The sequence below is a fragment of the Oncorhynchus tshawytscha genome, unplaced genomic scaffold (assembly GCF_018296145.1).
Source record: "Oncorhynchus tshawytscha isolate Ot180627B unplaced genomic scaffold, Otsh_v2.0 Un_contig_7296_pilon_pilon, whole genome shotgun sequence".
NCBI classification, from domain to species: domain Eukaryota; kingdom Metazoa; phylum Chordata; class Actinopteri; order Salmoniformes; family Salmonidae; genus Oncorhynchus; species Oncorhynchus tshawytscha.
This window is the reverse complement of record NW_024608437.1, coordinates 31,730-55,868: the sequence shown is the minus strand read 5'-3', so window position 1 is coordinate 55,868 and position 24,139 is coordinate 31,730. Positions and strand designations below refer to the sequence as shown.

General features: G+C 41.6%; 2 protein-coding genes across 2 annotated transcripts in view; both read left to right on the top strand.

Annotated features, from left to right (window-relative positions):
* The window catches only part of LOC121843527 (B-cell receptor CD22-like), a 49,641-nt gene that overhangs the window by 1,603 nt on the left and 23,899 nt on the right, over window positions 1-24,139 (top strand). The window contains exon 2 of the mRNA XM_042313161.1: window positions 10,216-10,293. Coding sequence (XP_042169095.1) covers window positions 10,239-10,293 — 55 coding nt within the window. The 5' untranslated portion in view covers window positions 10,216-10,238. The remainder of the gene's footprint in view (window positions 1-10,215; window positions 10,294-24,139) is intronic.
* On the top strand, window positions 13,448-20,759 carry LOC121843526 (B-cell receptor CD22-like). Its single transcript, XM_042313157.1, has 11 exons — window positions 13,448-13,768; window positions 13,985-14,086; window positions 14,177-14,395; window positions 14,508-14,840; window positions 14,935-15,222; window positions 15,781-16,056; window positions 16,211-16,474; window positions 16,706-16,796; window positions 16,970-17,024; window positions 17,120-17,355; window positions 20,545-20,759. The coding sequence occupies exons 1-11, from the start codon at window positions 13,501-13,503 to the stop codon at window positions 20,609-20,611; spliced, it is 2,199 nt and encodes a 732-aa protein (XP_042169091.1). The 5' UTR covers window positions 13,448-13,500; the 3' UTR covers window positions 20,612-20,759.

Sequence of the window (24,139 nt, the reverse complement as noted above, 5' to 3'; positions counted from 1 at the left end):
AGTTTCTCCCATTCTTCTCTGCAGATCCTCTCAAGCTCTGTCAGGTTGGGTGGGGAGCATCGCTGCACAGCTATTTTGGGTTTGTCCTTCCTCTGGCTGGGCCACTGAAGGACATTCAGAGACTTGTCCCGAAGCCACTCCTGCGTTGTCTTGGCTGTGTGCTTCGGGTTGTTGTCCTGTTGGGAGGTCCTGAGTGCTCTGGAGCAGGTTTTCATCAAGGATCTCTCTCTACTTTTTTCATCTTTCCCTCAATCCTGACTGATCTCCCAGTCCCTGCAGCTGAAAAACATCCCCACACCATTATGCTGCCACCACCATGCTTCATCGTAGGGATGTGCCAGGTAACCTCCAGACGTGACACTTGGCTATTGAGGCCAAATACTTCCATCTTGGTTTCATCAGAACAGAGAATCTCATTTAGGTGCCTTTTGGCAAAGTTCAAGCTGGCTGTCATCTGGCTTCCATCTGGCCACTCTACAATAAAAGCCTGATTGGTGGAGTGCTGCAGAGATGGTTGTCCATCTGGAACGTTCTCCCATCTCCACAGAGGAACACTGGAGCTCTGTCAGAGTGAACATCTAGTTCTTGGTCACCTACCTGACCAAGGCCCTTCTCCTCTGATTGCTCCGTTCTTCCATTTAAGAATGATGGAGGCCACTGTGTTCTTGGGGACCTTCAATGCTGCAGACATGTTTTGTACCCTTCCCCAAATCTTTGCCTAGACCCAATTCTGTCTCGGAGCTCTACAGAAATTTCCTTTGACGTCATGGCTTGTTTTTTTCTCTGACATGCATAGTCAACTGTGGGACCTTATATAGACAGGAATTTACCACAGGTGGACTCCAATCACATTTTAAGGATGATCAATGGAAACATGATACACCTGAGATCAATTTCGAATCTCATAACAAAGGTTATGAATACTTGTGTTAAAAAAAACAGTTTTTGTTTTGTCTTTTATGGTGCATCCTGTGTAGAATGATGAGGGAAATGGTTTATATATTCCATTTTAGAATACGGCTGTAACGTAACAAAATGTTGAAATAGGTAAAGGGGTCTGAATACTCACACTGTATAAATGTTTTGAGGGAAATAGTGACACAAGGAATAAATACAGACTGAATAACGAATATCAATAAAGAGTAAAAATAACATCTGTTTCACAGTACAGAGTCGATGTGCAGGGGTACGGTAATTGAGGTGTTTGTGTACATACATATAAGGGAAAGGGGGATACCTAGTCAGTTGCACAACTGAATGCATTCAACTGAAATGTGTCTTCTACATTTAATTCAACCCCTCTGAATCAGAGAGGTGTGTGGAGCTGTATTAATGAGCGTAATCGATGCCCGGGAGCAGTTGTTGTTGTGGGTTAACTGCCTTGATCAAGGGCAGAACTGCACAATTTACTGCTTTTGCCAGTTCAGGAAGTCAAAACAGCAACCTTTACTGGCCCAACGCTCTTAACCACTAGGCTACCTGCTGCCCCATAGGGAGGGGTATAGTGACTAGGCATCAGGATAGATAATAGACTAAGTGAGCATAGAAGTAATTTACTGTAGCTCGTCTGGTGGACTTGTGTCACTGGGCAGCTCGCGGCTGGATTTCCCTTTGTAAATCCATGATAGTTTGCAAGCCCAGCCACAAGCTTCCTGCTTCAGAGCCAGCATAGTAGAATTCAGCCTTAGTCCTGTATTGACGCGTTTCTGGTTTGATTGCTCATCTAGATGTGGTCGCAGAATTTCTTTATGCGTCCGGATTAGTGTCCCGTTCCTTGAAAGCGGAAGCTCTAGCCTTTAAATAAAATAAAATCAAAATCAAAATCAAATCAAATCAAATGTATTTATATAGCCCTTCGTACATCAGCTGATATCTCAAAGTGCTGTACAGAAACCCAGCCTAAAACCCCAAACAGCAAGCAATGCAGGTGTAGAAGCACGGTGGCTAGGAAAAACTCCCTAGAAAGGCCAAAACCTAGGAAGAAACCCAGAGAGGAACCAGGCTATGTGGGGTGGCCAGTCCTCTTCTGGCTGTGCCGGGTGGAGATTATAACAGAACATGGCCAAGATGTTCAAATGTTCATAAATGACCAGCATGGTCAAATAATAATAAGGCATGGTCAACATGACCTCAGCATGGTCAAATAATAATAAGGCAGAACAGTTGAAACTGGAGCAGCAGCACGGTCAGGTGGACTGGGGACAGCAAGGAGTCATCATGTCAGGTAGTCCTGGGGCATGGTCCTAGGGCTCAGGTCCTCCGAGAGAGAGAAAGAAAGAGAGAAGGAGAGAATTAGAGAACGCACACTTAGATTCACACAGGACACCGAATAGGACAGGAGAGGTACTCCAGATATAACAATCTGACCCTAGCCCCCCGACACATAAACTACTGCAGCATAAATACTGGAGGCTGAGACAGGAGGGTTCAGGAGACACTGTGGCCCCATCCGAGGACACCCCCGGACAGGGCCAAACAGGAAGGATATAACCCCACCCACTTTGCCAAAGCACAGCCCCCACACCACTAGAGGGATATCTTCAACCACCAACTTACCATCCTGAGACAAGGATGAGTATAGCCCACAAAGATCTCCGCCATGGCACAACCCAAGGGGGGGCGCCAACCCAGACAGGATGACCACATCAGTGAATCAACCCACTCAGGTGACGCACCCCTTCCAGGGACGGCTAGAGAGAGCCCCAGTAAGCCAGTGACTCAGCCCCTGTAATAGGGTTAGAACCCAGTGGAAAGAGGGGAACCGGCCAGACAGAGACATCAAGGGCGGTTCGTTGCTCCAGAGCCTTTCCATTCACCTTCCCACTCCTGGGCCAGACTACACTCAATCATATGACCCACTGAAGAGATGAGTCTTCATTAAAGACTTAAAGGTTGAGACCGAGTTTGCGTCTCTGACATGGGTAGGCAGACCGTTCCATAAAAATGGAGCTCTATAGGAGAAAGCCCTGCCTCCAGCTGTTTTCTTAGAAATTCTAGGGACAATTAGGAGGCCTGCGTCTTGTGTCCGTAGCGTACGTGTAGGTATGTACGGCAGGATCAAATCAGAGAGATAGGTAGGAGCAAGCCCATGTAATGCTTTGTAGGTTAGCAGTAAAACCTTGAAATCAGCCCTTGCTTTGACAGGAAGCCAGTGTAGAGAGGCTAGCACAGGAGTAATATGATACATTTTTTTTAGCTCTGTGCAGATGTTGCCTGTAATCCATGGCTTCTGGTTGGTACGTCTGTAAGTCACTGTGGTGACAATGTCGGCGATGCACTTATTAATGAAGCGGTGAAAGACGTGGTCAATTCCTTAATGTTATTGGATGAATCCCGGAACATATTCTAGTCTGTGCTCGTGAAACAGTCCTGTAGCTGAGCATCCACTTGATCGGACCACTTCCGTATTGAGCGTGTCTCTGGTAGGTGCTGTTTGAGTATTAGCTTGTAGGCAGGAAGCAGGAGGACAAAGGTTGGTCTGATTTGCCAAAGAGAGGGCAAGGGAGGGCCTTTTATTAATGTGTAGAGTATAGGTGAACTAGAGTTTTGTTCCTCCTAGTTGCACAGGTGAGGATCCAAAAGTGTTCTTCGGCTGTCCTCATAGGAGCACCCTTTTTGGTTCTATGTAGAATTATTTTTGGTTCCTGGTAGAACCTTTTTGTGTTCCATGTAGAACCCTCTGTGGAAAGGGAACATGGAACCCAAAAGAGAACCAAATAACCCTTTAAGGTTCTAGATAGCACCATTTGTTTTCTAAGAGTGTAGACAAATCAGCAAGATGTAAATCCACAATGTAAATCCATGATGTAAATCCACGTTCAGCCACGACTCTGAGAAACATATATTACAGTTATTCAGGTCCCGTTGACAGGATAGTCTTCGAGCTCATCCAGTTTGTTGGTCTATTTGATCACCGACGTAATCTCGTCAGGATGCCTGCTCGCTTGACTCACGGCTACCGGGGATCAGGGTTGCCGGGGATCAGGGTCTGGTCCGGAGTAAGTTGCAGACTCGTTGAAATTTTAGTCCAAATCAAGTTTAGTGATCACTGTTGTGATGTTTAGAAGCTGTAGGCCAAAGGAATCGTGTCACGACTTCCACCGAAGTCGGTCCCTCTCCTTGTTCGGGCGACGTTCGGTGGTTGACGTCACCAGCCTTCTAGCCATCACCGATCCACTTTCATTTTCCATTTGTTTTGTCCTTGTCTTACACACCTGGTTTCACTCCCTCAATTACTTGTTCATTATTTAACCCTCTGTCCCCCATGTTTGTTAGTGAGTGATTGTTTGTTGTATTTACGGTCTGTATTGTGGGCTAGGTATTATTGACTATTTTTAAGTCTTGAGTAAAATGACGTGTATTATTTATCTCTGATGTCCTGCGCCTGACTCCTCTGCACCAGCTACACCCAGACCTATTACAACATGATGGCAGAGACATTAAGAACAAAAAAAAGTTAATACCAGCATAAAAAAACACTAATTAGCATCCACTGCAGCACCATCTCCTTCTATCACCAGCCTCCTCTGCTGTACATACGGGCCAACATTGTAAAAATAATATGATAGTGGCTTACACTACTATAGACATCAGTGTTTGTGTGCTTAAATGTGACTTGGTCAAGTACTACTAAATGCATGCTCTTCAACCGATCGCTACCTGCACCTACCAGCCTGTCCAACATCACTACTCTGGACGGCTCTGACTTAGAATACGTGGACAACTACAAATACTTAGGTGTCTGGTTAGACTGTAAACTCTCCTTCCAGACCCATATCAAACATCTCCAATCCAAAGTTAAATCTAGAATTGGCTTCCTATTTCGCAACAAAGCATCCTTCACTCATGCTGCCAAACATACCCTTGTAAAACTGACCATCCTACCAGTCCTCGACTTTGGCGATGTCATTTACAAAATAGCCTCCAATACCCTACTCAACAAATTGGATGCAGTCTATCACAGTGCAATCCGTTTTATCACCAAAGCCCCATATACTACCCACCATTGCGACCTGTACGCTCTCGTTGGCTGGCCCTCGCTTCATACTCGTCGCCAAACCCACTGGCTCCATGTCATCTACAAGACCCTGCTAGGTAAAGTCCCCCTTATCTCAGCTCGCTGGTCACCATAGCATCTCCCACCTGTAGCACACGCTCCAGCAGGTCACCCCCTCTCTAGTCACCCCCAAAACCAATTCTTTCTTTGGCCGCCTCTCCTTCCAGTTCTCTGCTGCCAATGACTGGAACGAACTACAAAAATCTCTGAAACTGGAAACACTTATCTCCCTCACTAGCTTTAAGCACCAACTGTCAGAGCAGCTCACAGATTACTGCACCTGTACATAGCCCACCTATAATTTAGCCCAAACAACTACCTCTTTCCCAACTGTATTTAATTTTTATTTATTTATTTATTTTGCTCCTTTGCACCCCATTATTTTTATTTCTACTTTGCACATTCTTCCATTGCAAAACTACCATTCCAGTGTTTTACTTGCTATATTGTATTTACTTTGCCACCATGGCCTTTTTGCCTTTACCTCCCTTCTCACCTCATTTGCTCACATTGTATATAGACTTGTTTATACTGTATTATTGACTGTATGTTTGTTTTACTCCATGTGTAACTCTGTGTCGTTGTATCTGTCGAACTGCTTTGCTTTATCTTGGCCAGGTCGCAATTGTAAATGAGAACTTGTTCTCAACTTGCCTACCTGGTTAAATAAAGGTAAAATAAAAAAATAAATAAAAACTAGCCAGTGTTGTGCTTCATTAGTTTGTTATGTTGTTATTGACCCAAAATGTTTGAGGACATTATTATTAGGTACCAGTACTAAACACAACGACCAACAGTGGTTGTGTGTGTGTGTGTGTGTGTGTGTGTGTGTGTGTGTGTGTGTGTGTGTGTGTGTGTGTGTGTGTGTGTGTGTGTGTGTGTGTGTGTGTGTGTGTGTGTGTGTGTGTGTGTGTGTAGTTTTACTATCCTTGGACCAGAAGTTCTCACAAGGACAGAAAAACAAGGTAAAGTTGGACAAGTGGGTACATTTCACAGGTCCACACAAGGTAAAGTTGGACAAGTGGGTACATTTCACAGGTCCACACAAGGTAAAGTTGGACAAGTGGGTACATTTCACAGGTCCACACAAGGAAAAGTTGGACAAGTGGGTACATTTCACAGGTCCACACAAGGACAAAGGCTATTTTTGTTTGATGGTTAATTTTCGAGTTAGACTTAGGTTTAGGGGTTAGGATTAAGGTTAGGGTTAGTGGTTAGGAAAAACATTTTGAATGGGAATAGATGTTTTGGTCCCCACAAGGAATGAACACAACATTTTGTCTGTGTTTGTCATTAGTTTACTCCAATTAGAGGAGAGGAGGTAGGGTAAGGGGAACATAATAAAGATTCAGATTGTTTAATAGTCACATGCACAGGGTTGCAGGTGTAATTGCAGGGTACAGTGATAATCTTAGACTTGGAGCTCCAACATGCAGGACTAGTGAAATAAAATGTAGAATGACCATAGGGGGAGCAGCAGCAGGATCATTGAGTGGAAAATATATTTACAAAAAACACATACAAAAACTGAAACGTCCTCTCACTGTCAACTGCGTTTATTTTCAGCAAACTTAACATGTGTAAATATTTCTATGAAGATAACAAGATTCAACAACTGAGACATAAACTGACCAAGTTCCACAGACATGTGACTAACATAAAGGGAATAATGTGTCCCTGAACAAAGGGGTGGGTCAAAATCAAAAGTAAGTCGGTATCTGGTGTGGCCACCAGCTGCATTAAGTACTGCAGTGCATCTCCTCCACATGGACTGCACCAGATTGGCCAGATCTTGCTGTGAGATGCTACCTCTCTCTTTCACCAAGGCACCTGCAAGTTCCCAGACATTTCTGGGGGGAATGGCCCTAGCCCTCACCCTCCGATCCAACAGGTCCCCGACGTGCTCATTGGGATTGGGATCCGGGCTCTTCCCTGGCCATGGCAGAACACTGACATTCCTGTCCTGCAGGAAATCACACAAAGAAAGAGCAGTATGGCTGGTGGCATTGTCATGCTGGAGGGTCATGTCAGGACGAGCCTGCAGGAAGGGTACCACATGAGGGAGGAGGATGTCTTCCCTTAAGCCTATAGGTTCCCCTACAGGAACTCCACCCTCCCGTTCAGCTGAAACGGTGGTGCAGGGAATACAAAAATATTCTTAGAAATATTTAACCTCCACACATTAACAAGTCCAATACCTCAAATGAAAGATAAACACCTTGTTCATCTACCCAGCGTGTCAGATTTTTAAAATGTTTTACGGCGAAAACAGAACATATATTTATATTAGACCACCACCAAAACAAAGAAAAAAACGTAGCCATTTTGTCCAACAAAAGATACAATGACAAAAGCAGGATTAAAAGAAAAATCATTCACTAACCTCTTGAAAATCTTCATCAGATGACAGTCATATAACATGTTACACAGTACATTTATGTTTTGTTCGATAATATGCATTTTATATCCATAAATCTCGGTTTACATTGACGCCATGTTCAGAAAATTCTCCAAAATGTCCGGAGGAATTATAGAAAGCTACGCCAGATAACAGAAATACTCATCATTAACTTTGACAAAGATACCTGTTCTACATATAATTAAAATGATACACTGGTTCTTAATTCAACCGCTGAGTCACATTTCTTTTTTACGTTACGGAAAAAGCCTAACATTGCAATAATCTGAGACGGCGCTCAGACGTAACAATATTTCTCTGCTATGTTGGAGTCAACAGAAATACAAAATTACAACATAAATATTCCCTTACCTTTGATGATCTTCCATCAGAATGTAGTGCAAGGAGTCCTAGTTCAACAAAAAATTGTTTTGTTTCATAATGTTCAATTCTAGTGTCCATGTAGCAGCATTTGCTACCACTTTCAGCTCAAAAGCCCAAAAAATGACTTCTGGTCCAGGATAACTTTGCATCAAAACTTCCAAATTACATATTACAGGTCGACGAAACTGGTCAAACTAAGTGCAGAATCAATCTTCAGGATGTTATGATCATACAGATCGAATAGTATTCCAACCGGGCCATTCATGTTCATCTGGGGCTGATTGGAACAGACGAAGCACTCGAACGCATACGCGCCTTCAAGCACATGGAAATCTTTTGCGACACCTAGTACTTTCCTTCCCATTAGGTCAAAGTTCACAGCAAATGCTCCATTACACTTTCTACTGAATGAGGACATCTAGTGGAAGACATAGGAAGTGTTTCCAGATCCATAACTTGTTGGGAAGGGAGGGGGCGATGACGTCAAAGTTGCCCCAACTTTCAGGATTTCAAAACTTGTTTGGAAGATTGCCTGCCCTTATACTCACAGACATAATTCAAACGGTTTTAGAAACTTCAGAGTGTTTTCTATCCAATATTAATTATAATATGCATATATTAGCAATTTAAGACAGATTTTGATGCAGTTCACTATGGGCACGCAATTCATCCAAAGGGGAAATACTGCCCCCTATCTCTAACAGTTTTTAAACGCACAGCGTTGAGATTGCCTGCAATGACAACAAGCTCAGTCCAATGATGCTGTGACACACCGCCCCAGACCATGACGGACCCTCCACCTTCAAATCGATCCCGTTCCAGAGTACAGGCCTCGGTGTAACGCTCAGTCCTTTGACGATGAACGCGAATGCGACCATCAACCCTGTTGATACAAAACCGCGACTCGTCAGTGAAGAGCTCTTTTTGCCAGTCCTGTTTGGTCCAGCGACGGTGGGTTTGTGCCCATAGGCGACGTTGTTGCTGGTGATGTCTGGTGAGGACCTGCCTTACGACAGGCCTACAAGCCCTCAGTCCAGCCTCTCTCAGCCTATTGCAGACAGTCTGAGCACTGATGGAGGGATTGTTCATTCCTGGTGTAACTCGGGCAGTTGTTGTTGCCATCCTTTACCTGTCCTGCAGGTGTGATGTTCGATTGTACCGATCCTGTGCACGTGTTGTTACACGTGGTCTGCCACTGCGAGGATGATCAGCTGTCCATCCTGTCTTCCTGTAGCGCTGTCTTAGGCGTCTCACAGTACGGACATTGCAATTTATTGCCCTGGCCACATCTGCAGTCCTCATGCCTCCTTGCAGCATGCCTAAGGCACGTTCACGCAGATGAGCAGGGACCCTGGGCATCTTTCTTTTGGTGTTTTTCAGAGTCAATAGAAAGGCCTCTTTAGTGTCCTAAGTTTTCATAACTGTGACTTTAATTGCCTATAGTATGTAAGCTGTTAGTGTCTTAACGACCATTCCACAGGTGCATGTTCATGAATTGTTTATGTTTCATTGAACAAGCATAGGAAACAGTGTTTAAACCCTTTACAATGAAGATCTGTGAAGTTATTAGCATTTTTCCAAGTTATCTTTGAAAGACAGGGTCCTGAAAAAGGGACTTTTCTTTTTTTGCTGAGTTTATATGACATATATGATGTATACTGTATATATATTAATATATATTAAATATAATGTATATATATATTTATATTTGATATATATTGTATATATTTACAAAAATTATAAAAAGGGAATTGGAAAAGATTCAGACAATTACATTGATTGAAGCCACAATCTATCTGCAATATTGAAGCTGAGCTACCCCCTTAAAAAAAGTGTGTGTGTGTGTGTGTGTCACTTGCTGTTTATCCTCACAGCTTGGTGATAGCAGCTATCATTCAACCTGGTGGTCAGTCTTTAGGCTGCTGTACAGCTTGACGGATCGTAAAGGATGGAACATTTATCCTCCTATATTTGTGGTTCTGAGACTAAAACAGCTTCAGAACGATCAATGTAGAAATATGTGTTTACAGTAATACAGATCTGTTCGATAAGCGATTGTTGTTGTTGTTGTTGTTGATGATGATGATGATGATGATGATGATGATGATGACTTTACTGTATCCATTAGGACATTGTTTTACATCATACATCATGTCATCTTAAATAGACAGATGTAGACAGACATGCAACACATCACACACATTACAGACAGACAGTATTCACATAGACAACCATATAGCACAATACAACACAACACAATATGAGCCTGGTTCATTTTCAGTAATGAGGCCCTGTACCCCATTTACAGTTTATACTTCAATGTATCAGGTGGAGTTATTCACCAGCTATAGAGTGAGTTGTTGTTTATGTTTCTAAGACTGCAGGGTGGGAGATGCAACAATGGCCTTGAGAACAGCAGGAAGTGTGTTGGTGGTCTTTCTCTGGTCTGTAGCAGGTATGTTATCATTCTTATCTTTAAGTTGATCTGTTTATCAGTCTACAGATATTTCTAAAAGCATAACCATTTTTATGTTCTACTGACGACACATTTGGCGTCTCCACTCCATTTTAAACAGTTGTCTTTCACACCTCACTGAGTGAAGCTTATCTGTGGTTTCCATTCACACTCAACCAAAGAGTATCTATGTCTCAACTCAGCAACTATGGAACAAAGTGTTAGTGTGAGTCAAAAGACCTTGAACTTAATGTAACGTACTTGTGATGTCTGTGTTTCAGTGGTACTGGGGCAGAATGGCTGGAGTGTTACATACACCCCTCAGAGTATCTGTACCTTGAAGGGGTCAACAGTGGAGATGTCCTGCTCTTACACATATCCCAGTGGTTATATCGTCACATCAACCTTCTGGTTCATAACAAATAATGCTGAGGGGAATCCTGTTAGTCTGAGTGGTGACCCAGACTACAAAGGTCGTGTGATGTACCATAGAGATAAGAAGAATGGCCACACCCTGACAATCACAGACCTGAGAGAGAGTGACTCAGCTACGTACATGTTCAGCTTTATAACAGATCAGACCAGATGGAGATATCCTGTTAGTTCTGGAGTCACTCTGTCTGTTACAGGTAACATTCTATATACTGGCAGTCCTGGAGTCACTCTGTCTGTTACAGGTAACATTCTATATACTGGCAGTCCTGGAGTCACTCTGTCTGTAACAGGTAACATTCTGTATACTGGCAGTCCTGGAGTCACTCTGTCTGTAACAGGTAACATTCTATATACTGGCAGTCCTGGAGTCACTCTGTCTGTAACAGGTAACATTCTATATACTGGCAGTCCTGGAGTCACTCTGTCTGTAACAGGTAACATTCTGTATACTGGCAGTCCTGGAGTCACTCTGTCTGTAACAGGTAACATTCTATATACTGGCAGTCCTGGAGTCACTCTGTCTGTAACAGGTAACATTCTATATACTGGCAGTCCTGGAGTCACTCTGTGTGTTACAGGTAACATTCTATATACTGTCAGTCCTGGAGTCACTCTGTCTGTAACAGGTAACATTCTATATACTGTCAGTCCTGGAGTCACTCTGTCTGTAACAGGTAACATTCTATATACTGGCAGTCCTGGAGTCACTCTGTCTGTAACAGGTAACATTCTATATACTGGCAGTCCTGGAGTCACTCTGTCTGTAACAGGTAACATTCTATATACTGGCAGTCCTGGAGTCACTCTGTCTGTAACAGGTAACATTCTATATACTGGCAGTCCTGGAGTCACTCTGTCTGTAACAGGTAACATTCTATATACTGGCAGTCCTGGAGTCACTCTGTCTGTAACAGGTAACATTCTATATACTGGCAGTCCTGGAGTCACTCTGTCTGTAACAGGTAACATTCTGTATACTGGCAGTCCTGGAGTCACTCTGTCTGTAACAGGTAACATTCTATATACTGGCAGTCCTGGAGTCACTCTGTCTGTAACAGGTAACATTCTATATACTGGCAGTCCTGGAGTCACTCTGTCTGTTACAGGTAACATTCTATATACTGGCAGTCCTGGAGTCACTCTGTCTGTAACAGGTAACATTCTATATACTGGCAGTCCTGGAGTCACTCTGTCTGTAACAGGTAACATTCTATATACTGGCAGTCCTGGAGTCACTCTGTCTGTAACAGGTAACATTCTATATACTGGCAGTCCTGGAGTCACTCTGTCTGTAACAGGTAACATTCTATATACTGGCAGTCCTGGAGTCACTCTGTCTGTTACAGGTAACATTCTATATACTGGCAGTCCTGGAGTCACTCTGTCTGTAACAGGTAACATTCTATATACTGGCAGTCCTGGAGTCACTCTGTCTGTAACAGGTAACATTCTATTGTCTGATGTTCTGTTTAATCTTCATTGCCCCTTTAGGTCTGGAAATTGTGTTGATTTTTATTAATCTAATAAAAATAATGAGCTGGCTGAACAGAAAATGATTTAGTGTAGAGGTGCTGACTAACGGAGAATAAACTGGAAGCTGTAACAACAAAGAGAGTCACACTCCATATGTATAACCTCTCAGTCATTTGTTGCTTGGATAAAAAACACCAACGTTTCGACATCACCTTCTTCAGGGTAAATGTATTGCATCATGTGACGACACTAGACAACAGGTGATTCAGGTTGATGTTGTCTACTCAGACCTGCAGGTGAAGGTGACTCCTACATGGTGGGCAACGTCGAAGACACTGACCTGTAGCACCACCAGCTGTCCTCTGACTGGTAACCCCACCTACATCTGGTACAAGAACGGACAACATCTAGATGAGAGCACCTCCCCCAGTACAAATACTCAGTCTATAATGACTATGATGCCAGTTATTCCTGTGCTGTAAAAGGCCATGAGGATCTCCACTCTCCTGCAGTGTGTGAGTGTTCATTTAATACATTATACTGTGTGTTGGTTTCACTATGAGAACTTGAGAACTTTGAGCATTTCTAGAAAGAACTGAGAACACAATCCTGTTGACCTCTTGTTATGTCACTGTGTTTCAGGTGTTCAGGGTCAGAGCTGCAGCAGAGTGACTTACACCAAGAGGAGAATCTGTGTCTTGAAGGGGTCAACAGTGGACATATCCTGTACTTATGTTGGTTATTATTCCACCACATCAACTTTCTGGTTTAGAAGTGATAAGTCGACACCTGAAGACCTAACCACAGACCCAGGGTATGCAGGTCGTGTGGAGTACACTGGAACATACAGAGGTCCCTTCACCTGAGAATCTCAGTTCTGAGAGAGGAGGACTCAGCTGAGTATCGCTTCACTTTTAAAACATACAGCATTGAATGGGGTCATAGTTTGATATACTGGTTTCAGGTGTTCAGGAACAACTCTGACTGATCTGGTACAGGTAATACTGGTACACTTACAGAACATTGTGATATACTGGTAATACTTCACATACAGAACATGATGATATACTGGTAATACTACACTTACAGAACATGATGATATACTGGTAATACTACACTTACAGAACATTATGATATACTGGTAATACTACACTTACATAACATTATGATATACTGGTAATACTACACTTACAGAACATGATGATATACTGGTAATACTACACTTACAGAACATTATGATATACTGTCCCTACTTTATCTCTAGTTGTAGTAGGTTGAAATGATGAGGTTTGTTATTTTATGTTGTTATTCTCTCTTCATTCAGACCTGCAGGTGAAGGTGACTCCTGGCACAGTGACAGAAGGATCATGGGTTATACTGACATGTAGCACCACCTGTACTCTGACTGAAATCCCCAACCCCACCTACATCTGGTACAAGAATGGAGAAGAGCTATTTTCTGACTCCTCTCCCCAGTATCAATACTCAGTCAGTAGAGGAGGTTCTGACAGCTACTCCTGTGCCTTAAGAGGCCATGACAAACTCAGCTCTCCTGAAGTCACAGTGGGTGAGTTTGGTGATTTACCTCCAGAGTTTTCCTCTCTTATGGTAAACAGACTTGATATTTTCAGTCAATTCAGATTACTGATTTATAAGTAACTATAGCTCATTACTATCTAACATGTTAGTCATACTGAGAATCATACAAATAAGCTAATATCATCACCATCTTCACCATCATCATCATCATCATCATCATCATGTGCTTCATCATTTGTTCCAGATACTTCTTCTCTGAGCTGCTTAAGGGTGACCTACACCAGTAGAGGCATCTGTTCCTTGATACCATCCGTGGACCTGCCTTGCACTACCATATATCCCACAGGTTAGACTGTGTTATATTTAAGTCTGGTAGAGTCATTTTGTCAACTACAGAAGGAAACCAGACAGTGTGTTTTTATATGATCTCATTCAGACCTGCAGGTGAAGGTGACTGCTGACACAGAGGCAGGGAAGAGGACACTGACCTGTAGCACCACCTGTACTCTGACTGGTAACCCCACCTACATCTGGTACAGGAATGGACAATCTCTTGCTTGGCTCACTTCCCAACAACACTCTGTCTGGAGTTCTGAAACAGAAAGTTACTCCTGTGCTGTTAAAGGCCATGAGGATCTCCGCTCTCCTGCAGTGTGTGAGTCTGGATTCTATTGGGATCATTTGTAGCTAACCTTTCTTTATAACAAAGTAAGGCAACTTGCAAACTTCAAGGTATATCTGAACAAAACTATTTAATGTATTTTCAGGTTTTCAGGGTCACAACTGCTGGAGTGTGACTTACACCAAGAGGAGAATCTGTGTCTTGAAGGGCTCCACAGTGGACATATCCTGCTCTTACACTCATCCCACTAGTTATATAGAACAAGGTTCATTCTGGTTTACACAGAAACACCCTGTAGATGTCAGGTCATATCCAGGGTCTGCAGGTCGTGTGGAGTACAATAGGAACACAGAGAAACACCACACCATGACAATAACACACCTGACAGAGAAGGACTCAGCTGAATACAAATTTAGAATAATAACAACAGATGAGAGGAGATTTTCTGGTCTTCCTGGTGTGATGTTGACTGTCACAGGTAATACTTCACCTACAGTTATTACTGTAATAGGACAAGTCTAATCACATGACAAGCCAGTCTGGAGTCAAATATGACTGATGTTTCCTCTTAGATATCCTGTTGGAGATGGATCCTACGTCTGTGTCAGAGGGGGAGAGAGTCACACTGAGATGTAGAACCCAATGTACAGTCGGTCTCAACCCCACCTACATCTGGTACAAGAACGGACAAAGTCTGACCAACCCAATCACCAGTTATAACAGCCTGATCCTAGACCCAGTCACCAGTTATAACAGCCTGATCCTAGACCCAGTCAGCAGTGAGGATGCAGGGAACTACTCCTGTGCTGTAGAAGGCTTAGAGAGAATCCTCTCTCCAGAAGAGACTCTCACTGTCAGATGTGAGTACATGGAGTGTTGATATATCTACAGTGAAAGTCATTGATATCATCTCTGTAATACATGGTTCTACCTGTCAGTGTAATATACTAATCTCTACTAATTTACATCATCTCTGTAATACATGGTTCTACATGTCAGTGTAATATACTAATCTATACTAATTTACATCATCTCTGTAATACATGGTTCTACATGTCATTGTAATATACTAATCTATACTAATTTACATAATCTCTGTAATACATGGTTCTACATGTCAGTGTAATATACTAATCTATACTAATTTACATAATCTCTGTAATACACATCATCTAATCTGTACATAATATGGTTCTACATGTCAGTGTAATATACTAATCTATACTAATTTACATCATCTCTGCAATACATGGTTCTACATGTCAGTGTAATATACTAATCTATACTAATTTACATCATCTCTCTAATACATGGTTCTACATGTCAGTGTAATTTACTGATCTATATTAATTTACATCATCTCTAGCTTCCTTACATGGTATATGAGTTCTTATTTGTTCTGTCATCTTCAACACCAGATGGCCCAAAGAACACCTCAGTGTCAGTCAGTCCTTCTGGTGAAATAGTGGAGGGCAGTTCAGTGACTCTGACCTGCAGCAGTGATGCCAACCCACCTGTGCAGAGTTACACCTGGTACAAGAAGAATGGAGGTCACTATCAGTTCTCCTATGGGATCACAGGACCACATCTTGTCTTCAATCTTATCAAGTCATCTGACACTGGAGAGTACTACTGTGAGGCCTGGAATGGGATGAAGACAGGGAGGTCTGAGTCAATCAACATGGATGTGAAATGTGAGTAAAGTGCAGGTCAGTATCACATGTGTTCCTGTTAATGTTTTGTATTAGTGGATTCTTATTTTTGATAGTCTGGCTTCACAGATGTTGATATGTCATGTGAGGTTGTAACTGCACCTTTATAACCCTCTGACGAATTCTCCTTTACCAGATGCTCCAAAGAACACCTCAGTGTCAGTCAGTCCCTCTGGTGAAATAGTGGAGGGCAGTTCAGTGACTCTGACCTGCAGCAGTGATGCCAACCCACCTGTGGACAAATACACCTGGTACAAGAAGAACGTAACCTCACCAAAAGCATCAGGACAGAGTTACAGCATCACTAACATCATCTCTGAGGACAGAGGAGAATATTACTGTGAGGCCCAGAATGGAAGAGGATCTATGAACTCTACAGCTCTGATGATCATTGTAGCAGGTAAAGTTACATCTTCAATACTTCAATACAAATTGACAGGTTTCAAGCTGATCTTAATCATTGTGTTTTGACTGATTACACTTTGGTTTATAATTATGTTTTGGCTTATGATGTCACAAGTTTTATAAGATCCCAAAGTATTAACACGTATTGTGTTGATATTCTATAATGTGTTAGATTTTAGATTATAAGAACATGACATGTCCTCATATCATCCATATTTTATTATAGGGAAACAAATATCAGTTCTGACTGCAGCTGTAGGAATCATTGTTGTTGTTCTGGTTCTCATCCTCTGTCTCTCTGGACTCATGTGGTTCAGGTGAGTGAGATTGCATATATTTTTATATAATTTCACTTTAGTCATTGTAAATTTGAATTTGTTCTTAACTGACTTGCCTAGTTAAATAACGGTTCAATAAAAATAAATAAAAGTAACTTAATTCATTAATTGATTGATTGATATCTTCATACATTCATTCATGTACAAAACAGGAAGAAGAACTCCACATCCACCTCCAACACAAGAGACACAGCAGATGATGGACAGGTGAGTCTGTTGGAATCAGAAGGTGACTGTGATGACTGTGTATTCTTTGTGGAACATTTCCACTCCTCATGTTGTCTGTTCTTTCCTCCCATCAGGGAGACTCTAGTCCAGTGTATGACAATGTCTCAAACATGGCCATGACCTCTACTGCAGCACAGACAGCAGCCACAGTTGACCAGGATGATGTTCACTACGCCAGCGTCCACTTCTCTTGCTCCAAAAACCAGGAAGTGCCTCTGTACTCCACCGTCCAGCTGCATCAACCACAGAAACAGGACCAAGATGTCCAATACGCTGCTGTGAAATTCAACCTCCCCAGTTCTGCCACCCAGTGAGCATATTCTGCCATTACAGCAACATAGAGTCAATACTAGAACATTGGGAACACACAGCATTAAAGGAGAAGTTTGCTTGTTTACAACCTAATCTGGATGGGGGGGGTGGAAAGTTGAATCTCATTTACTGCATTTCTACACAATTAAAACACTTTTAAATGGTATTTGGGAAACAGAAAAAAACAAGCAAAAATGACCCCAGCCGTTAACACCTTGGCTGCTGAGGGTTATCTCACCTCAGTCCATTATCACCTTGGCTGCTGAGGATTATCTCACCTCAGTCCATTATCACCTTGGCTGCTGAGGGTTATTTCACCTCAGTCCATTATCACCTTGGCTGCTGAGGGTTATTTCACCTCAGTCCATTATCACCTTGGCTGCTGAGGGTTATTTCACCTCAGTCCATTATCACCTTGGCTGCTGAGGGTTATCTCACCTCAGTCCATTATCACCTTGTCTGCTGAGGGTTATCTCACCTCAGTCCATTATTACAGCTGAGGATTATCCATCCATATCACCTTGGCTGCTGAGGGTTATTTCACCTCAGTCCATTATCACCTTGGCTGCTGAGGGTTATTATTTCACCTCAGTCCATTATCACCTTGGCTGCTGAGGGTTATCTCACCTCAGTCCATTATCACCTTGGCTGCTGAGGGTTATTTCACCTCAGTCCATTATCACCTTGGCTGCTGAGGGTTATCTCACCTCAGTCCATTATCACCTTGGCTGCTGAGGTTATCTCACCTCAGTCCATTATCACCTTGGCTGCTGAGGGTTATCACCTCAGTCCATTATCACCTTGGCTGCTGAGGGTTATCTCACCTCAGTCCATTATCACCTTGGCTGCTGAGGGTTATTTCACCTCAGTCCATTATCACCTTGGCTGCTGGAGGTTATCTCACCTCAGTCCATTATCACCTTGGCTGCTGAGGGTTATCTCACCTCAGTCCATTATCACCTTGGCTGCTGAGGGTTATCTCACCTCAGTCCATTATCACCTTGGCTGCTGAGGGTTAATTCACCTCAGTCCATTTACAAACACATACACTATTAGCTATACAGTTGTAATGTTATACACCTGAAAGGGGGGAAATGATTCACACTGACACACTAATCAGAGAAGAAATAAAAACGTGACATTTTTAGAACTGTATTGTTTACATGTTGATAGTATTATAATGTAGAACTATAGGGAAGATATGTCCTGTGGAGGTGTTCATATTGTATTGAAACATATCTTTATATATATATATATAGCTATATAGGGAAGATAGGTCCTGTGGAGATGTTCATATTGAAACATATCTATATATATTTTTAAGTGTTTGATTAGATTAGTACAGATTTTCTCAGGGGACCCCACATAGGGCCCCGACCCCAAGTTTGGGAACCACTGTAAAAACCTCTCTCTCTGCTTGCTTCCTCTCTCTCTTGGTCTCCTCTACTTCTACCTGCATTGCAGCCTGCCTCAGCCTCTCCACTGAGCCCCACATCACTGTCTGTCTCAGTAGCCTATTCTCTGTAAAGGACTTATGGTTTGCTCCTGCTGAGGTTGGCTCCTTTTAACAAAAGCGTCTTACTTCATCCTTCTAGCTGGCTAACATGCTGACCAGACTGGACACGTCGTGTGTGCGAGCGTCACAAAATAAATGTAGAAATCCATGTTATTAAATTATAGCACCCACACTGCTCCCGCACGCCAAGGAGCGTCTCCTCATTGGTTATACCTACGTGGGTGATTGAAAGACTAACTTTTTTGCCGGTCTTCGTGGTAATACTATGAAAGTTTAGATGCGACCACCATATAAGTTCAAAGATGAAAAGGCCTGGAAGGAGGAGAGATGACTAGAAATTATTCAGTTGGCCGTTTATGTGTGGATTAATTGTCGGAGTAGAGGATCTTGTGCATTTCAGGCAAAATAACAACACAATGTTTATATCCCAGGACAAATTAGCTAGCAACAGCAAGCTAGCTAAATAGGACAAATTAGCTAGCAAGTGCAAGCTAGCTAAATAGGACGAATTAGCTAGCAAGTGATATTTGATATTTTAACCTGCGTGTCGTGATCGCGTTTGGTGAAGGTGGAGAAAATGTATGCACGATGGCGCAGGTGCGAAGCCGGTTTGGGTTCCGTGTAAGTAATATTAACCAGACCCCTTCAATGTTATTGCAATAGAAATGTCAGCTGGCAGCTATGCCCCCAAACTACCTGACATGTCTATGAGTGACTACTTACCAGTTTGTGCACTCATTCTCCGAGAGTGATTTTTTTTGCTTGGTGGATGGAAGCGGCAGGAGTTGCGAGGAAGATTTTTAAAAATGCCTTTTGTTCGGCATCTCGCAAACAGATTGTCAGCAGAGCTATCTGCTAGTTGGGGTATTTGGTTTCACGTCGCCCTCGGCCTGTTCAGCGAGAAGGGGAATTAGATACTTGAGAGAATGGTGAATGTGCTGCAGAAAAGCAAATCAGGGAGGAAGATCCAGGGGAAGCAGGCAAACATCACGAACGAACCACAGTTAATGATTCCTCTCGTTCACAAAGAGGCAGGAGCGATTAGTCAGATCAAGAAAATAAGCTTTGAACAACACTGGGAGCAATATTTAGATGTTCATTTCTTTATTACTTTTCATTTATTCATAATTATTCATTTTCTTTATTGTGTACAGTATATGTATTAGGCTATTATTATTATTTTCAAAATTAACATTCGGTGTCCTCATATGTAGTTATGACTATTTGCTCATTGGAGGAGTAGACAATGATGATGTCATAAATAATGCATATTCTGCATTAAGGTAATTCATGCCTCAACACCATAAACAGGACAGGTATCTGCAATAAGCTGCTGTGAAATGTAACCGCCTCACTGCTGCCCCCCTGTGACCATATTCTGCATTAAGGTCATTCATATGCTGCTGCTTATTGTAGGAGATGTCATCAATACGCAAAACAGTTGACCCCTAGTGACTACTAGTGATTACATTTCCTTAATCTACCCAACAATGGACATCTCAAGACAAGTACCATGACATGACTATAATGAGGGAGTGATGAGTTCCAAATGGCACTCTATTCCCTATTTAGTGCACTACTTTTGACTGAGCCCTATAGGCCCTGGTCAAACGTAGTGCACTATAAAGGGTATAGGGTTCCTTTGTTTCATTTCTGTTTCTCTCTCCTCAGACCCGCAGCAGCACAAGCAGCTGAGGTGGATTCCTCTGAGATCTACAGTACAGTCAACAAACCCTGAACTAAGAAGACTTGAACATAACAAACCCAGAAACAAGAAGACCTGAACACAACAAACCCAGAACCAAGAAGACCCGAACACAACAAACCCAGAACCAAGAAGACCTGAACACAACAAACCCAGAACCAAGAAGACCTGAACACAACAAACCCAGAACCAAGAAGACCTGAACACAACAAACCCAGAACCAAGAAGACCTGAACACAACAAACCCAGAACCAAGAAGACCCGAACACAACAAACCCAGAACCAAGAAGACCTGAACACAACAAACCCAGAACCAAGAAGACCTGAACACAACAAACCCAGAACCAAGAAGACCTGAACACAACAAACCCAGAACCAAGAAGACTTGAACATAACAAACCCACAACCAAGAAGACCTGAACACAACAAACCCAGAACCAAGAAGACCTGAACACAACAAACCCAGAACCAAGAAGACCTGAACACAACAAACCCAGAACCAAGAAGACCTGAACACAACAAACCCAGAACCAAGAAGACCTGAACACAACAAACCCAGAACCAAGAAGACATGAACACAAAGGCCCAGAACCACAAACCCAGAACCAGGAAGAACTGAAGACAACAAACCCATAAACAAGAAGACATGAACAGAACAAGTTTGACAAAAAACCTTGTATAAATATAAATAAAACCTTGTATCGGGGGTTTGTGGTATGTGGCCAATATACCACGGCTAAGGGCTGTATCCAAGTACTCAGTGTTGCGTTGTGCTTAAGAACAGCCCTTAGCCATGGTATATTGGCCATATACCACACCTCCTCAGGCCTTATTGCTTTAGTTTATAATAGCAGTAACAAACTTCAGTGGTTTGTGGTATATGGACAATATACTGTACCACGGCTAAGGGCTGTTCTTGAGTGAACATGCTGTGGTATATTGACCATATACTGCAATCCCCTGAGGTACCTTATTGCTATTATAAACTGGTTACCAACATAAATTGAACATTGAAGTATTTTTGCATCATACCCGTGGTATATTGTCTGATAGACAGTATACACTTCTGAAATGCTGTTTCAGTCAATCAGCATCTAGGACCCAAACCACCCAGTTTATAATAGTATGTAATAATATTTTCCATCCAGCAGACACTTTTATCCAAATTCACTCAGTCGTTACAGTCATGTTCAAATACATGTATCGTGTGTGTAGTCCCAGCAGTGTCACGCTCATTAAAATGGACGGACCAAGGCACAGCGTGAGTTGGGTTCCACATATTTATTTGCAGTGAAACTTAAACCAAAACATACAACGACCGTGAACTACGTGGTGCTGAATGCACTCACACAAAACAAAATCCCACAAAGCAGGTGGAAACAGGGAACCCTTAAGTATGATCCCCAATTAGAGACAACAAACATCAGCTGCCTCTAATTTGGAATCATACTAAGAGCACCAACATATAAATGAAAAGACTAGAACACCCCCAGTCATGCCCTGACCTACAACACCATAGAGAACCAAGGGCTCTCTATGGTCAGGGCGTGACAAGCAGGAATTGAACCCATGCACCATACTGTACAAACTGGGCCACACAGAACTACTCTATTCACACTTAGAATAGGAGTTTGGATCTAGGGTCAGTTTTGTCTTTTAAACTATGATGAATAAGTAGGACCTTAACAAAACATTTTTTTTAATTGTAAACATTTCTGATTACAGCATCTTTTTATATAACTATATATGTTTGTATGTTATATTTCTGAAGTAGACAACCTCAAGGTCCAGTTGTATTTTATATAACTATATATGTTTGTATGTTATATTTCTGAAGTAGGCAACCTCAAGGTCCAGTTGTATTTTATATAACTATATATGTTTGTATGTTATATTTCTGAAGTAGGCAACCTCAAGGTCCAGTTGTATTTTATATAACTATATATGTTTGTATGTTATATTTCTGAAGTAGGCAACCTCAAGGTCCAGTTGTATTTTATATAACTATATATGTTTGTATGTTATATTTCTGAAGTAGGCAACCTCAAGGTCCAGTTGTATTTTATATAACTATATATGTTTGTATGTTATATTTCTGAAGTAGGCAACCTCAAGGTCCAGTTGTATTTTATATAACTATATATGTTTGTATGTTATATTTCTGAAGTAGGCAACCTCAAGGTCCAGTTGTATTTTATATAACTATATATGTTTGTATGTTATATTTCTGAAGTAGGTAACCTCAAGGTCCAGTTGTATTTTATATAACTATATATGTTTGTATGTTATATTTCTGAAGTAGGCAACCTCAAGGTCCAGTTGTATTTTATATAACTATATATGTTTGTATGTTATATTTCTGAAGTAGGCAACCTCAAGGTCCAGTTGTATTTTATATAACTATATATGTTTGTATGTTATATTTCTGAAGTAGGTAACCTCAAGGTCCAGTTGTATTTTATATAACTATATATGTTTGTATGTTATATTTCTGAAGTAGGCAACCTCAAGGTCCAGTTGTATTTTATATAACTATATATGTTTGTATGTTATATTTCTGAAGTAGGTAACCTCAAGGTCCAGTTGTATTTTATATAACTATATATGTTTGTATGTTATATTTCTGAAGTAGGCAACCTCAAGGTCCAGTTGTATTTTATATAACTATATATGATTGTATGTTATATTTCTGAAGTAGACAACCTCAAGGTCCAGTTGTATTTTATATAACTATATATGTTTGTATGTTATATTTCTGAAACAATCAGACTTGTGAGACTATATGCTGTATGAAGCTTAGAACCAGAAAGTCATTATATCTGCTTCTATTATATTGTGTTACTTCACATGGTACTATTAGATGATACACGTAGTATAAGTTTGGTATATTTTTTTGTTTTTATGTCCAGGAAAGAGTTCTGCTTGATGCAAGGTTTCTTATCGCTTTTATCAAATGTTGTTGTTTTTGAAGCTAGTGTGTGAAGTGTGACTTTAATGAATAAACCTCATCGTCATTGTTTTCACCTCGTTATAACATCATCTTCAATGGAGACAAAAGGGAAAGCGTTCAACATCACACCTCTTCTACTGTACAGTACATACAGTCACTACAAATAAGACATGTACATTGGTTTGGAGAGCAATAGTGGTTCATTCACCTTCATCACCATCATCATCAATACACAAAATATACAGACACTTTCAGAAGGAGCAATAGGTGGCAGGTATCCTAGTGGTTAGAGCATTGGACAAGTAACCGAGAGGTTGAAAGATCGAATCCCTGAGCTGACAAGATAAAAATCTGTCGTTCTACCCCTGATAAGGCAGTTAACCCACTGTTCCTAGGCTGTCATTGAAAATAAGAATTTGTTCTAAACTGACATGCCTAGTTAAATAAAGGTTAAAAAAAATATATCCGGCACCTAGACACACAACCAGTTACATTAAATATTATTCATTGTCATTTCTAAAACACACAGACACAATATGACATAACATGGATGTTTGGAGTGTGGAGGGTAATTCAGTCAGCGATGGCATTCCATTCCAGAACACAGAGAG

What these genes read in the sequence shown, in the direction of transcription:
- LOC121843526 (XM_042313157.1), top strand. Translation starts at nt 13,501, where the DNA reads ATGTTGTTATTCTCTCTTCATTCAGACCTGCAGGTGAAGGTGACTCCT. An exon ending in CACTACCATATATCCCACAG is followed by an intron (nt 14,087 to 14,176) that starts GTTAGACTGTGT and finishes GATCTCATTCAG; the next exon opens with ACCTGCAGGTGAAGGTGACT. An exon ending in ACACAGCAGATGATGGACAG is followed by an intron (nt 17,025 to 17,119) that starts GTGAGTCTGTTG and finishes TCCTCCCATCAG; the next exon opens with GGAGACTCTAGTCCAGTGTA.